The sequence below is a fragment of the Mycteria americana genome, chromosome 1, assembly GCF_035582795.1.
Source record: "Mycteria americana isolate JAX WOST 10 ecotype Jacksonville Zoo and Gardens chromosome 1, USCA_MyAme_1.0, whole genome shotgun sequence".
NCBI lineage: Eukaryota > Metazoa > Chordata > Aves > Ciconiiformes > Ciconiidae > Mycteria > Mycteria americana.
Genome location: NC_134365.1, coordinates 3,006,835 through 3,022,483, shown reverse-complemented (window position 1 = coordinate 3,022,483; position 15,649 = coordinate 3,006,835). Strand labels below are relative to the sequence as shown.

Here is a 15,649-nt window from a genome sequence, read left to right as displayed (position 1 = left end):
CACATATTACCCTGCTGACCTCAGTCGAGTCCCCTAACCTTAAGGGATAACTGCATGCACTCATGTCACATCTATACAGGTCCCTTCATTATTTGTATTACAGTAACACGTAGATGGACTAATTAAAGCTAAATTTACATTAGGCAGGCAACTTGTTAGACATTCTAATACGTAAAAAAGCATAAAGGTTGGAAAAGACCTCTAAGATCATCTAGTCCAACCATCAGCCCAACACCTCCATGCCTACTAAACCATGTCCCAAAGTGCTACGTCTACACGTTTTTTGAACTCATGACGTCATGTTCAGCATATAAAGCTGGGGAAGAAGAAGGAAGGGGGGGACATTGGGAGCGATGGCGTTTGTCTCCCCAAGTCACCGTTACACGTGATGGAGCCCCATTTTCCTGGAGGTGGCTGAACACCTGCCTGCCCATGGGAAGGAGTGAAGGAATTCCTTGCTTTGTTTTGCTTTGCTTGTGCGCGGCTTTTGCTTTCCCCGTTAAACTGTCTTTATCTCAACCCACGAGTTTTCTCACTTTTACTCTTCTAATTCTCTCCCCCATCCCACCGGGGGGGAAGTGAGTGAGCGGCTGGGTGGGACTGAGTTGCCAGCTGAGGTTAAGCCACAACACCTAGGCAGACCTATAAAGGCTTCTCCAGGATCCAACATCCATGTAGCATACGTGTTGCCAACTGCCTGCTGCACAGTTTTGCTCTATTCAACAAAAAAATAAGAGTTAATCAAGTGCAACCTGGCACAATTTTATTTGTTTGAGCCTGACAGCAAAGAAATGAACTTCCTCCTTTATCAAAACAGAGGAGCAACACCCGCGACATGATAATCCCCCACCACCTCCCAGGACCACCCTCCCAGATGCCAACAACTGCAGCAGGCCCTTCTCCAGATGTTGCCAGCTGCAGCTCTGCACTCTGCATTGCCAATATCTGCAATGTGCCGAGACGCAAACATGTGAGGACCAGCATTAAATAAATGCAATCTGGTCCCGGTACCAGCAGCATTTCTGCTGTTCTGATGTTTTGAGAAAGAGGACTTCCTTTTAAAAACGTAAACGAAACAGCAACAGGTTGCTGGGTGAGTGTTGGAAGATACGGAGGTGCTTGTCAAACACTCCAGGTTCGATGGACACATTGTGCTGAAACCCTGACTGCTAATGAAGGTCCAAATCTGATTGAGATTCATCTCAATTTAGACTGTCCAGGAAACTAAAAAGCAATATTGGAAGAGAAAATGCAATTGAAAGTGCAACTCTGCTCAGAGAAGAAGCTATTAGAGCATACCATGTTCACCGCATGCCTGATGCCTTACCTATTTCCCATAGTACCAAAAAAAAAAAAAAATTTTTATACTGTTTAGCCCTTTTCTACCAATTTACCTTTTAGCTACAGATTAAGGTAGGTGCAATAAACCTGCCAGATGCCACAAGTTTCAACCCCAGTAATAATTTTTACTACCAGCAATTAAAGAGTTTGCTTTTGAACTGATCTCATGTGAACTAGGAGGCAACAAGACAGCTTAACTACTTTATAAGACATCTTAATACTATTTTTACAAACCTTATTTTCTGAGTATGACAGCACATTGCAACAAAGTATATGATTTGATATTATTTCCCAAAATGTTTAATGTATACTTTGGCTTTACAACTGTGATTTCACTTAGATGGAGTCTAAGCAGAATGACTGCGGTCTATTTTTTTCCCTGATTTAGCCCAACACTATTGGAAGGGAGGAAAAAAAAAAGGAAGAACTGGTTAATTACAAGTAGCAGCAAATGAGCTGGAATGGAGGTGTTATGAATGTAAATCAGTGACGCCTGATGCAGCAACAGCAGCATCTGTGCATGCAGCTTGCAAAGTAATGAGATCGTGCTGATGTACTGGCATCCTGCTTTGATCACTTCATCTTGTTCAAGAGCTCTGATGGGAAAACAAAGGTTGGTGGCACTGACCTCCCTTCCTGCAGCTTGCACACGCACAAGTATTAGCAACTGATCAAGGATTGCTGTCTTTCCACCCCATGATTTCAGAACGGATGGTCACATAGTTGGGGGCCTTAACTAAACAGATAGCACAAGCTCCTGCAATATGAAGTGTCATGTTCTAACATGTAGAGGTAATGGGCAATTCATTCTTCACCTGTAACCAGAAACAGGTGTATATTTCTCAAAAACACCATACCATCAACTCTGCAAGACATGCTCCCTTCCAGAAAGAAAGGCTTGCTGCTGTGCGCTCCGAAGTGGGGGCTGTGCAATTTGTAGGCTTTGATCCTACAGATGGCTTGGACTCATAAAAAACGTCCTTAGAAAAGGTATTTGTAAATCTCAGCAACAGAAGATTACAAAATACAGAACAAATTAATAATAAAAAGAAGAGATTGTGGGTTTTAACCTTCCTTGGTTTAATACTGTAATTGGGAAATCATTTACTTGTGTTTATACAAAACCCCAACAAAGGATGCTTAACGTATTAAAACAAGAGGCTTTAGTCCTTGAAAGGGAGCACGAAGCCAGATGTACCACTGCAGAGCGTTACATGCCAACTACGCCGCAAAGAGTCAGTCCTCGTCGGTCGTGAGCGGCTCCCGAAACTCCAGCCAGCAGCAAGAACTGTCCTTAATGAGAGCATCCATCAATTTTCAGGGGACTTGGTTGATTACCAGCGCACAAAACTAGGGAACATGCCAATTTAGCTGTTGGCCACTGATGCATGAAGGAGGAGTTTCACTCACTTGCTTTCATAAGGAAGTCTATAAAATTACTTAACGTGTCTATGTAAGCAAATATAGAAAACCTGTGGTGTGCTGGAACATGAGCACGTGCTTTCCCCTTCGAACATACCAACCAGACTCAGCTGGAGAGGAAAGGGACTTTCAGATAAAGAGGCACGTTTGCCCACATGGTTATCCTACTACAACAATATCCTACAATAACTATCCTACTAAAACTATCCTACCTTCCAGAATATCTTTTGTTATTTTAAGTACTAATTCATATCAAATAAAAAAATTCCTAGTCATGACTTTGTGCTTTACTAAAATTAATTTTAAGATTGCTTTCCCCATTCCAGACCATAAAGCCTCTAACTGTGTGAAAAATTGGTGATAGCCTGAGGAGGGCTTTAATGAATGTACCCATAATTTCTAGAAAGGAAACAAAAGGCGAAAAAGGATTATGGCAAACATGGAAAGAATTGGCTTGGCCCTCTTAATTAACATGCTATCTAAATTCTGAATAATGGATTTTAAAAGTTAATAAAACTCTCAAAAAACACATTCAGTGCTTCAAGCCTAGCTCCTGACCAAATAAGCACATTTAAAGTTCACATTACAGCTCAAATATTTCAATGAAAACACACATCCCCATGCAAACAGACTCACGATTCTGGGCTTAACAGAAAAACACACAGATATTATGCCAGAATCCCCTGCTCCCACTTCGTTCGGAATGAATCTGCATCTAGCTAAAAAGTGCACAATTAATATTTCATCCAGCTCTGTTGAGTACTCTCATTCCTAATGGACCGTATTGATCAAAGGAAAAAAGTTAAACATCTACGTTGCTGTAGGGAAAACTAAAGTTGTCATTTATGAAGTGATCATCATTTCATAGGTAAATGTATCGAATACAGGGGGTTCAGAATTTTTACATTCTAAAGCTGCTCAAAGGATATCCTCTTATAAATATTTATAGGTTGAAGAGCAACTAAGACAGGGGTAACTACTGACCACCAAAGTCCCTTCATCAAGCCAAGCTGCTGAAGCAATAGGCAACTCTATCCGAAAGGCAGAAATACATAACTCCCAGTTCCTCGCTCCGAGTCAAAGGCATGCATAAGGCATGCGTGGTGTAAAGGGTTTCGCCAGCCAAGGGAACGCTGCATTGAAGCAAAAATCACATACACAAAGTAGTAGTGGAAAGTCAAACACGTTGCTTGAATGAGCTGTGCCACGGCAGCCCTCAGGTAAGTCCATCAGGACCAAGTACTGGCTGAAAGGAGCGAGCAAAGAAAACAGATTCTGTTTTATTCCTTTTGTATTCCAAAGGAACAGGATTTTGGATGTACAAGATAAATAAGAGAAACCAAAAAGATCTGTAGTCTCTTTATCAATTTCTCTTCCTACCTGAAGCAGCTCTATGCGTTCTGAATCCAGGCTGGTTTAAACCTAAGAGGGGTGACAATATCACATCCACTCTGCAAAACACCATTTACACTTTGCTCGTTAAGTGTAATGCCGTTCGATATCAGACATCAGCACTGGTTAAACCAACGTAAGCAACTCTCACTGCTGTGCCACCCTCTGCATGGTGTCAGCACAACTGTTTGTGCACCTTCACACCAAAGCAGCCTTGGGGAACAAAAAGGGGATGGGGTGGAAGAGTAGAAAGAAAGAGAAACAAGACTATTCGAATACCTCTGCCGCTAGGAAAAGCTCCATGGTTTAAGCTGAGTTGGTGGTATTTAACGCTATGCACTCCTTCTAGCATAATTTACAAACATACCAGTCCTATCCTCATCTGCGGGATGTCGTGGATAACTCGGGACCATCGTCCCCAGCCATAACACGTGAAAAAAGAATTCAAGAATACTGCCAGCAACAGTATCATCAGGACAAACAATACTGAAATGACTGCTTCATGACAAAGCACTACATATATGTGCTGTATTTGTAAGAGAAAAGATTAATTCAGGATGTTTCGATATAGACCCCATCGTCTTTGGCTGAGCAAAGGGAACTGAACTAGAAGAAGGCAAGCCTGCAGGCTCTGTCCAAGGATTTCTAAATAGCTTTCCATTTTCTGTTACTGGCAAAATACTATGTAGTATTTCACAAATAATTGATAATCTGCACTTTTAACTTTAGTTTTTAAAAGCAACTAATGCTAATTAAGGTAGCACAAGGAACTGCTAGAAAACTGCAAGTTTCTCTCCAGTAGATCTGCCCAAGCAGAAACAAAGCAGAAACTATTTGCCTGTGTATCTCCAACATGGAATTCTGTGTTCCAGTAGTATGTGAGTACAACATGATAGTTACTGAAGATATTTGCATGCAGGAACTATCGCTATTCCTAATTTACAGATAGTGCAGAAGAGTCCCTTAAAAGTCATCATATGTGCCCAACATCAGAAGGGTAACGAGAACAGTGAAATAAATCCACATTTCCCTGATCTCAGCCCAATGTTGTCATTAAAAAGCTTATTTTCTCTCGATACTGCATTTTTTTCGATGTCCAGAAAATTGGCATCGCTGCTTTGTGAGACAATTATATTCAAAGATCGAAGTGTCACTGTCATTCATTTAACGTGGCTTCATTACAAACTTTCTCAGCTTCACTTCCCAGTTCAAAAGAATATTAGCTAAAACACAACTTAAAGGAAGTACTCTTCATGTTTCTATGTATTTACGGATAACCAAACATAACTGTGCTTTAAATTTTATTTTCAGTAAACATTAATAAACCAAGCTTCATGATACAGAAGTCATCAATTAAAGGCAGACACGATATTGATGTTTTGTCATTTATTCCCATTCACTCTATCCTGAATCAAACCCCCTGCTGAACATATTTTCAAGGTTGTAATAGCCTGTTGCCTGGCTATCACCGAGCCCTAACTTCCATCAGCAATCAGAGCAATGGAAATGATCGAGGATCACGTGAAACGTATCGATTTGGTTTGTAAAACTGTTTTTAAAACAGCTCACGTGTGAAGATCGTACTGTGTGAAGCAGCCTGAGCAAACCCCAAACCTTTCTGTGTTTAATCAAACGAGCTCCTCCAGTTCCCGAGAGGCGTTCCTCCTGATGGCAAGGTTCATGATCAAAAGTCTCATAGCAAGGGAATAAAGCCATCAAAATCTGTAATTCAGAATAAACACCCAAACTTCCAGATGACGCAAAGAATCCTCCATGATTAAAACTGTTAGCGCAGGGCAATTTCATCCAGGAGTCTATCGACAGAAAAACACGTATAAACTCTGCGCCACGATGCACAAGATTCAGAATTTGGCTTCGTTGCAGACACCGGAGTTTAGAAGTGACACTGATGTGACACACTGAGATACTGGGGAAAACCTCACCCCTGCTTTGCTTCACACAAACACCACCTGGGCAGTAGAAAGCCAAATGGACAGCCGATCCCCAAAGAGGACCTGGATTTTCTATCAGTCTGGCCGGCTGGGACTATGTTTTTTTACCAAGAAACCAGCAACAAGATGCAACTCCCTGGTGTCTACGAGACAGCGCTGGAGCAGGAGAGGAATGGCAAAGTATTTTGGAAAAAGCGCTAGTGCACAGCTATGAATTCTATTATCTACCACAAGGAATCAAAACCCACAGAAGAGAAAGTAAAAACATTTATTTTAGGCCGAATTTGCCCTATCCACTTACTCTATTCCTAAATGAATAATCAAGATGTTACTTGGCTCTACACACCACGGGGGAATAAAATGTCACCACCGCAGCTGCCAAATTTCCCGCTACCAGCCCTTCAAATTAAGGAAAAAAACCGCAATACAAACATACAATTTGATTAGTTAAAGTTCAAATCTTTGCCCAAAGCTCGGCTCTTCCTGTAATACTGCATTCTTTTCTTCTTCTGTAAACTTCTCATTATAACAGAGACATCTTCATAATATAATAATTCTGGTTATAATGTAACTGCGGGTAACATAACTCCTACATTAGAAAAGGCAGCATGCCCTAGTAATGTTGTTTTAATGTAATTTGTGTACTGCAGGAACTGACTGAACCTGGTCATTTAGGATTTGATCAATGTGAATTAGTGTCTTAAAGAGATGAACCATTTGATAATTCAGAATTTGATCAATGTGAATCAGGACCTCACGGAGATAAAACATTTATCATGAACATTTGGAATATCAGTCTAATCCAGGCAGCGCTGGAGAAGGTAATAAGCAGGCATCAATAAGGACTGCAGACAAAGTACAGAAGACCTGCCAGTTCTCTGATACAAGTCTATATGGGATATTTGTTTTTTCCCCTTTAATGGGGTGAATTATCCCTGAAGACTGATGAAGCCACAGCTGATCTAATTTCAGGGACTAAATAGAGGAAGGAAAAGGAAAATCCAGGAATTATTTAAGTAATTATCCACTTCTCTCTGCTCTTGAACGAGATGTAGCTTAAAAAGTTGAAGAAATGCAAGTTAGCTCAATAAAACTTAGTAACTAATTCTAGACATGTTTAAAATAAAGTGAGACTATTCCGTAATAATACCACAATTAGATCTATTAATCTCGCACTTAGAACCTGAAATCACACTGTCGTGCAGCACATCGGTTTATGCACTAATAAAATTTAGCAGTTCAACCTTATTTAATTCTTCTTTTACAGCCAATTAAACAAGCTCTTTAAACACCGTTGCTTGAAACCCTGTCCTCAATGCTCACATGCAATTAAACTGAACATGAGAAGTGCCTGGTGACACCAAAAGAGCATCATCTTTAGGTTTCACTAAATCATTCATAATTTATCCATCAAGCTACATACAAAAGGCAGTGATAAAATAACATCTACTGAATTTAAACCTTCAATAAAAAGACATGGCATTTAAAAGGATTTTATATAAGGAAGACTTTTATATTATAAAGTAGTATTGCTATTTCATGCACTTTATCAAATCTACTGCAATTTATGCATATACTTCAGATACCTTTCTTTTCATGTTTTCTTTTTGTTTTTTTAAGGCAATGGACCAAAACCAGATCCACTATTCAAAAAGCTCAAAGTAATTTTTCAGAAAATTTGGCTTGAAGTGCAAAGGAAGGACAGCAATTTCAGTAATGGCATTACAGTGAAGACTAGTCAAACAGGTGATTTCTATTTATACCTTTAGTCTCTAGAAAATTCAGAAAACACCAATCAAGTGTTAGGAATCTCCGATTCCCTCTCCAAATCCCTTTTCATTAAATACTCTTTGGTTTATGCAGATAGACTGATACGTCCTTCAAAATGGCTTTCTTAAAATTCTTAGATATTGCCTGATGCTAAAGACTGGTCCCTGCTATATCTACCAGCTCCGTCTGTGCAAAAAGGAACCCAAAAACATTTGATTTACTTAGGAAATTATTTATATATTATTTATATATTAGGGGGAAAAAACCCACACCCAAAATCAGTTCCCACCTCTGACTGCAATAATCACCTAGAGCTATCAACGACTACTTCAAATCACAATAAAAGCTTGTTTTGGAATAATGAAAGTCAGATTAGGCAATAATTAGATTTCAAAACCTGAAAATACCCCACTGTAACAAAGGAAGGGGAAATACCCCCTTGATGGGAATCTTATCACAGATGGAAAAAAAATGACAAGGAGTAACAACATACCAGGCTTCCCATTCATAATGGAAAACCCTCCAAATTATGCTTAAGTCAGACCTTGAGTCAATGGTCATTCTGTCTCTCTTGTTTAAGGGACAAATGAATTCAGTCCTCAATATACACTGCACCATTAACCAGCACAAAGACTTTACATATACACTAGAGAATGTTTAACAATTCATGATATTAAGAGATAAAATGATTTTTATCTTACAGTTAAGAACTTTATTTATATCATTACCAGCAGCTCAAAAAGGCCTTTTCTCTTCTTGCTCATCAAAAAACAAAACAAAACCCAAAACAAAAGAAAATCCCTCCACAAACCTAAAAATTGTCACAGAATAATTCATTTTATACAGCATTTCTTGGTTACCGCTGAGACTAAAAGGTTGTAAAAAGTTCTCTGTATCCTTACTAAAATGATAAATGGAACCTTCTGCCTAATGGATGAACCAGCAGAAAGGGAAGAGTCCAAGGCTAAGGGTCAGAGTCACTTTGATCCATCAATTACTATATCTTCATTTAACCATCCTCAGGACTAATAAAAATTATTTAATTTGACCTTCACTGTTAAGGGCAAAGTGAAGTTGCTAATTTAAATCCTTTCACATCATGTAAGCACAGGATGAATACTATTGTAATGCAAAGTTGGAACTACATTTTTGGTTCTCCACTAGAGAAAAAATGTTAAGGAATATATTTTTAGAATATTTCATGCACCTTATCAAATATAAATTAATTAGTACGTTACTAACTGCACATCCAATTTCTATGCAGCTTATGGTTACCATGCACTGGCTTCCAAATTCTTCAAAATTTTCTCATTTCAATAACCAGCACAGACTGATAGGATCTATGATGGGGGAAGGGGAATTATTGTGAATTTTAATGTGGATAAGAACTCATCTAGCTGCCAGGCTCAAAAACAATGGTAGAAAAGACTTACTTGAACCGAGCTGACACTTCATCGGCAGCTTTTTGGTATTGCTCCGTGGTAACTTTGTAGAACTGGGCACTCTGGAAAGTTGGGGGAAAAAAAAAAAACAGATTTCATATAGTATCATTTATATGCATGCTAATATCTAGTAAATAATGCTAATTTAGATATTTTATCCATCTAAGTTGCTCCAACAAAACCCCAAACCTAACCCTCAAATCAGAGATGACTTTTTCTTTTTCTTTTGGTGTTTTTTTAAATAAGTCTGTCCTCTTGGTTCTGGAAGGTTATGCAAAAGAGATGGGAGATGCCCTCAGGGAGGAAACTGTAAAGACACATGGGGTAAGAATCATGTATTTAGCACTAGGTGCTGCTGGAGCCTTTGAAGCTTCTCCATTAGAAAAAAAAAAAAAGAAGAAAAAAAAATCCAAATATTGAATCCTTACTTCTTTGCATGTCCCTGTTTGTGTTACTTACACACATAAGCCCTTCTAGTTTGCAGGTGATACTCGAGTCAAACTTCAAAGTTGCACAATAAATTAACTATGGCTTGACTTTCTCTTTTGCTCTTTTGTCTTGATAATGCCTCTCGCAGTGAGTTATTTTAACATTCCAAACTTCCAGGTCACTTCAATCAGTTACTAATTTTAATTTTTAAAATCAGGCAGCTTCAGAACATATTTTCATCTCCCCTGAACCCAGGAACGCCTTTCACTCCGTTCCACCAAATCATTAATTCCCAAAATGCAAGCAAGACAAGATTGAATCATCAAGCAATAAAACTTTTCTACACTTAAAAATGGTAAAGTTTCTCAGTGGGATGTAGGATATTCAAAGACAAATCACTATAATGTTGTGATGCTTCATGTCTAGATAATATATACTTGGCATTTGTAAAGAGGTTTTTATAGCCTTAGCACAGTTGGACTGAAGATGTAATAACTAAGGCACCTGGCTTCACAGTTGGAGGAATAAAGAAAAGTTAAAGCAGTTCAAAAGTTCTCTAATTCCATTTTTCTCTGAATGGTGGGGCAAACAGGTCGTGGAGATGTAGAAAGGTTTTGTTGGCACTTGCAAGAACTCTTCCATAGCTTTGCAGCTCTTGAGTCATCTGGCATCCCAGGGAGTCACGTTAACATGGCAACAAAACTCTTACAATCACACACTGCATGATTACATAAAAAACATTTTGAATCCATATTTTAACAATCTAACTATTACTACCATGGTTTAAAATTATTCATGCCACAACACGATTTCGCATCTTTAAAACATGTAACATACGTGGATGGCACAATGCAGTCCATAGAAAGCATCATTCCAGTTTTATTTTGGGTAAAGTAAGCAGTTTTATTTATTTAAGACATTGATGTATGAAAAAGCAATATACCTAAAACATTGTTAGGGGAAAAAAAATTTAAAAACCCTGTAACTGGTGAGATCACTCTTTTGTAAAAGTCAAAGATGACATAGTCTCCTTTATCATTGGGTTAGTAAACATACCCTGAGCAACATTTATCTGTGCCAAATTATGTTGAGGAATGCAGGTAAGAGAGCCACTACAGCAAAAACGCTTGACGGAAACTCCAAAAGAGGCAGCGCTATCTACAAAAATAAAAGGAAAAAACCATTTTTCCTTTCCATTTGATGGTCTCATATTCCAAGGTTCTTCCTTGTGAATTACAATCTTGAAATGTACAGAAATCACTGAAGAAGAATACCAGCTCTGGGCACGGGTAGAATTGTATTGCAAGTCTAATATTTTACCACAAATTATAACAAATTGTGTAACATCCACTGCAGTCAAAGGTCATGCACAGATCACAAAGAGCACGGTGGTCTACTGCACTCTTGCTTCTGAGATTCAGACCTAATAATTCATTTGTACTGGAACCAAGGTTTCCATGCATGTGACTTGGGGTCATTTATTTTTTCATAAATCATTGTTGGTCAGTAAGAAAATGAAAATGAAATCCTCCTCACACCAGTGACCCCCTTGCATTTAGCAATCTCAGCTGCCCAATGACAGTCACATCCAGGTTCCTTGGACGTAGATGAAATCAATAGGTATGCGATTAGACAGCAGGCTGACTACGGTGCGAGTGTGGACAGGTCACCATTTCAGATGATGAATAGCTCTCTATCATCCTACAGTCCCCTACGATGCTAACATTTACTATAATCTTATTTGGGCTGCGATTTATCTTTCTTTTGCCTGATCAATAAAGATGAACACAACAGTTGTAAGGATCGATTGCAATTTTTTATCATTTTCAAGCATGAAGGAGCATTTCTGACACAAAAACAATATTCTGAGTGTACTTGTTCTACTTTTTAATTGCAGTTCAAGTGATCAGCTGAGCTGTTATATATGCCAAGAGGTTTTAATCCTACAGTAGACTCAAGCTATCAAGAAATCATTTGGTATCTTAGATAAAGTGTGCCATGTTTCTTGGATCAGATCTTCCTTTGAAATTCACTCAGGTTCTCTCTTAGAGATACACTCTCTATAATCCAGAGATGAAGTTTCATTTTAGAAGTTCTCCCTAATCCTCAGGATAAGAGTGCAGTGGTCATTTCTCTAAATACAGAAAAAAATGGTGCTGTAACATAGCACTGTCAACATAAATAATTTCCTCAGTTTCCAGATAAATACATATATGTATTTACATTGTCTATATAATCTTCATATTCATGTACTGTTCAACTCAAAGTAGAGGAAAAAAGCTACGATCCAATTCTCAGGTTAGCAGCAGTGGCAGACCATCAGAGAGTAGCTCTGGATCAGGCCTGTGGATCTTCACGAGTTCCAGCAGATACTCCAAATGGAGCTGTTTTCTCCCCAAAGTGTGCAGGGGTGGGGAGGACAGAGGGAAGGGAACAGGGATGCAATACCACCTACCATTCTGTATCAAGCACCGTGTGCACAAACATACAAAGCTCAGCTATTTTTATTACATTCCAGATACATACACTCTCTATATATTCTTGGACTCTTTTAACTAAATAAGCCACTAAAATGGTAGCAAATACTACAACCAAGTTCCTTTGTATCTTTGATTCAGGTCCCTCAGGCACATGCATTATAAAACAGTCTTCACTTACAGTTACACAGCATCCTCCCCTCTTTATAGTATTCTCTGTTGCTGTATAACAAAAAGATGGTTTTCCGCAGACCTTTATGGTCTCCTTTGTTGCAAGAAGTATGAAAGTGTAGGAAGCGTGTTACGAAAAGACGCTAGGAACTTCCAAGAGGGAACAGAAGTGTCAGGGTTATGGCAATTAATCATCACCCCAGATTATGCAGAAGACGCTATTTCTGTATCTGTTATGGGGTTCTTGCACGATGTGGGCATGTTGCTTGACTTCAATATCAAAATACAGCGGCAAATTTGGTTCTTGATGACTAAACCTTAACTTCTTCAAAGTCAAGTATCTAGTCTAAACTGATCACTGAGGTGTGCTCCAGAATCACAGAGGTTGCTGGCTAGCAGATCCCACCCACCTCACAGAGTATTCAGGATGACATGAATTTACTCTCTTGCTGCCGACTCAATGGGGGCCTGAATAACTAACTTAAAATAGGCAATTAACTTTAAAGCTACTAAAGTTGGGGGAAATTAACCCACTTGTGTGTATGCTTCTCATTTTCCATCTACTTGACTGAAGAAACACTGCCCACCTTTATAATAAAAATTGATGTACTGGACCAGACCAAATACTCATCCAGCGCAGGACTCTGGCACGGATTAACAGCGCATGTGAAGGATAAAGAGCAGAACAGGCACACGGTGATGCTGGGTGATCCTCCAGCACATACAATGACTGAAATCTAGTCCTAGGGGTATGCCCCAAACTGCACCATGACTGGCAGCAGGGGTGAACCCAGCATGCCAGATCTGAACAGCCATAATCAATAAGCAAGAGTCCTATTTCCAACACACGAAACGCCAGAAAAAGCTAAGGATTCCAAGACATCATGCCTTACCTAACCTCTTACTGAGCGCAAAAGGTACTTGTGATCATTAGTCACTATGCTTTTTCCATGCATAAAGAACTTTAGCCTTAATTATGTTCCACAGGAATTAGGGAATTTATTTTCATTTCTTTAATATTATGGGAATAGTAACACAGAAAGGTCTATTAGAAACTGGTAATTTTTCAAAGTTTCAATGCTGTGAAATAAATAATGGATGCTGTGCACACTAAGTAGGGTCTTATGGGGGAACCCCAGCAATTACAGGAGCAGGTATGGCAATACATTAGAGGTCCATGTCATCTGAAGAAGCCCACTGCTTTCTGTGCTGACACTTTACAACTTGCAAGTATTTGATTTTAGCACTTGGCTATTCATTCAGTGGGGAAAGCTTAAAAAAAATTAATTGGTGAAGAGCAGGCCGGGGGAAGAGAAAAGAGAAATCCACCAAATGGTAGAAATGCCATGATGTAAAATCATGACACAGAGCTTGCATCACCTGGAAAATTATGATGCTTGAGATCTTCAAGACAGTCCTGTTCTACCCAAACTAATAAAGCAGTAGGTAGGATTGACTTCTGCTGGCCAAGCTCTCTTACAGATACTGATACTCCCAATAGCTATCAACCTCTCTGCTCTGTTCCCTCAATCCAGACAGCATATTCTTCCATCAGCCTACTCTTGACTGTATTTCCTACCCCGTACCTCCAACAGAGGAGAGACTCGTGTTAACCGACTTCTGCCTTCTCACAGCCTCTTTAACTTTTTGTACCCCGTCCCGTTCTTTCAGGCTCTGCCTCTGATGTCCTCAGCTGAAGCCTCCCATCCCTCTCAGTCTCACGATGTTGGCACAGTACATTGTACTTGGGCTGTTCTTCTGGCCATCTGGGTTTTGCCCTGGTCACCATGTATTTTGACAGTCCAAGAGTGACAGTTCTCAAGGAGCGAGTAATCCTCAACCTTCGCTAGCACTTGGGCGGTAGCATCAAGCACATAAATACACTGTAGGAAATACTATTTTTCTCTACTTACCCACCTGAATCTGTATGGCAGAAGGTTTTGGTAAGATAAGCAAAATATGAGCCAGAGGAGGGAGACCACTGTTTTAATAAATGTGTAAATTGATATTTTTATAGGAATATCAACTATCCTGCTGAAGTGGGACGAGCTCAGGCACACTTTCCCAGGAATGGCAAAATCCAGATCCCAGAAAACATCCAAACTCTGCCCAATTTTAGCTTCCCTAAAGAAAATTCTTAAAATGCAGTTCCAAAATTACCTATTAATTTCTTTTTTTTTTTTTTTTTTAAATATTGTAACCTTCTGTTAGTTACCATACAGGCAGTAAGCCATTCAGAGGAGTTTTGTTGAAAAAAAAAAAACAAAAAACAACAAAACCCTGCAAACTCCTAGTGCTTAGTCAAGCAACTAATTTCACATGTGACTTTAATCTAATTGACCTGAATAGGGCCACCACATGTTAAGTTACTTACTGAAGGGTTTATGGCCCAAAGGTAACACATAGAGTGCAACCAAATCGAGTGACAAGTAGTATTTTCTATGCCTTTCACTTAGTACCCTTCTTTGAAAAGAAAGATTAGGATTTGTCGTTCTTGGGGAAGAAGTGCTTTTTTAAGAGCTACCTTCAAAAAAGGGAACAGAGAGAAGCGTAGGCTGGCATTGTGGAAGAGAAGCTAAAGAAAAGAGGACATGAATTTTAATTTTAAATCCTTCCAATTTCCCCCGATAAATACACAGAGCCACAGCAAGTATAAATAATGCTATAATTCAGGTAGAGAAAAATGAGATCTGACCACGGGCAAAAGTATTTTCATCATGTTTGCCCCTAAAATAATCTTCCCCAAACAAAAGTAGGTGCAGGAGCTTCTTAAAGAACATATTGTGGAGGAATAGGAGAAGAATTATTTTGCTAGACAGATCTCTTTTCAAAGGTCTGTGTAAGAAAATAAATTCCTACAGAACCTCAGAAGGTCAGCTGTTTTGTCTGCATGTGGGACCTCAAAGCAGAAGTGCATGTTTTAGTCTCTGCTGAAAAATCTTCAGATTTTCAGCCAGATAAAGTTCTGAAGGATCTTGTGTCATCCAAGCTGATAAAAGGTTATCAAAAGAAGCAGGAGAACTTGAGAGCCCTCATTTAATTTCACTAAAGATACATCACCTATATGCACTATTTCATTACAAATGTGCTGAAACTGTTTTTACTGCAGACATTCCATGACTTCTTTTTGGCATTGAAATTTCTCTTTTAAGCCCCCCTGGCTCTTAAAGCCCTGAACAGATTCAATATGAGAGTAACATTCATGCAACCTATTTAAGGGTTTTTTTTTTTAATTTAATAGTTATGTAGTTAA

General features: G+C 39.1%; 1 protein-coding gene across 3 annotated transcripts in view; it reads right to left on the bottom strand.

Moving 5' to 3' along the window:
- The window catches only part of CHCHD3 (coiled-coil-helix-coiled-coil-helix domain containing 3), a 160,748-nt gene that overhangs the window by 19,661 nt on the left and 125,438 nt on the right, over window positions 1-15,649 (bottom strand). For all 3 annotated transcript variants that reach the window (XM_075516292.1, XM_075516372.1, XM_075516452.1), the window contains exon 6: window positions 9,311-9,381. In XM_075516292.1, the coding sequence (XP_075372407.1) occupies window positions 9,311-9,381 (71 nt within the window). The remainder of the gene's footprint in view (window positions 1-9,310; window positions 9,382-15,649) is intronic.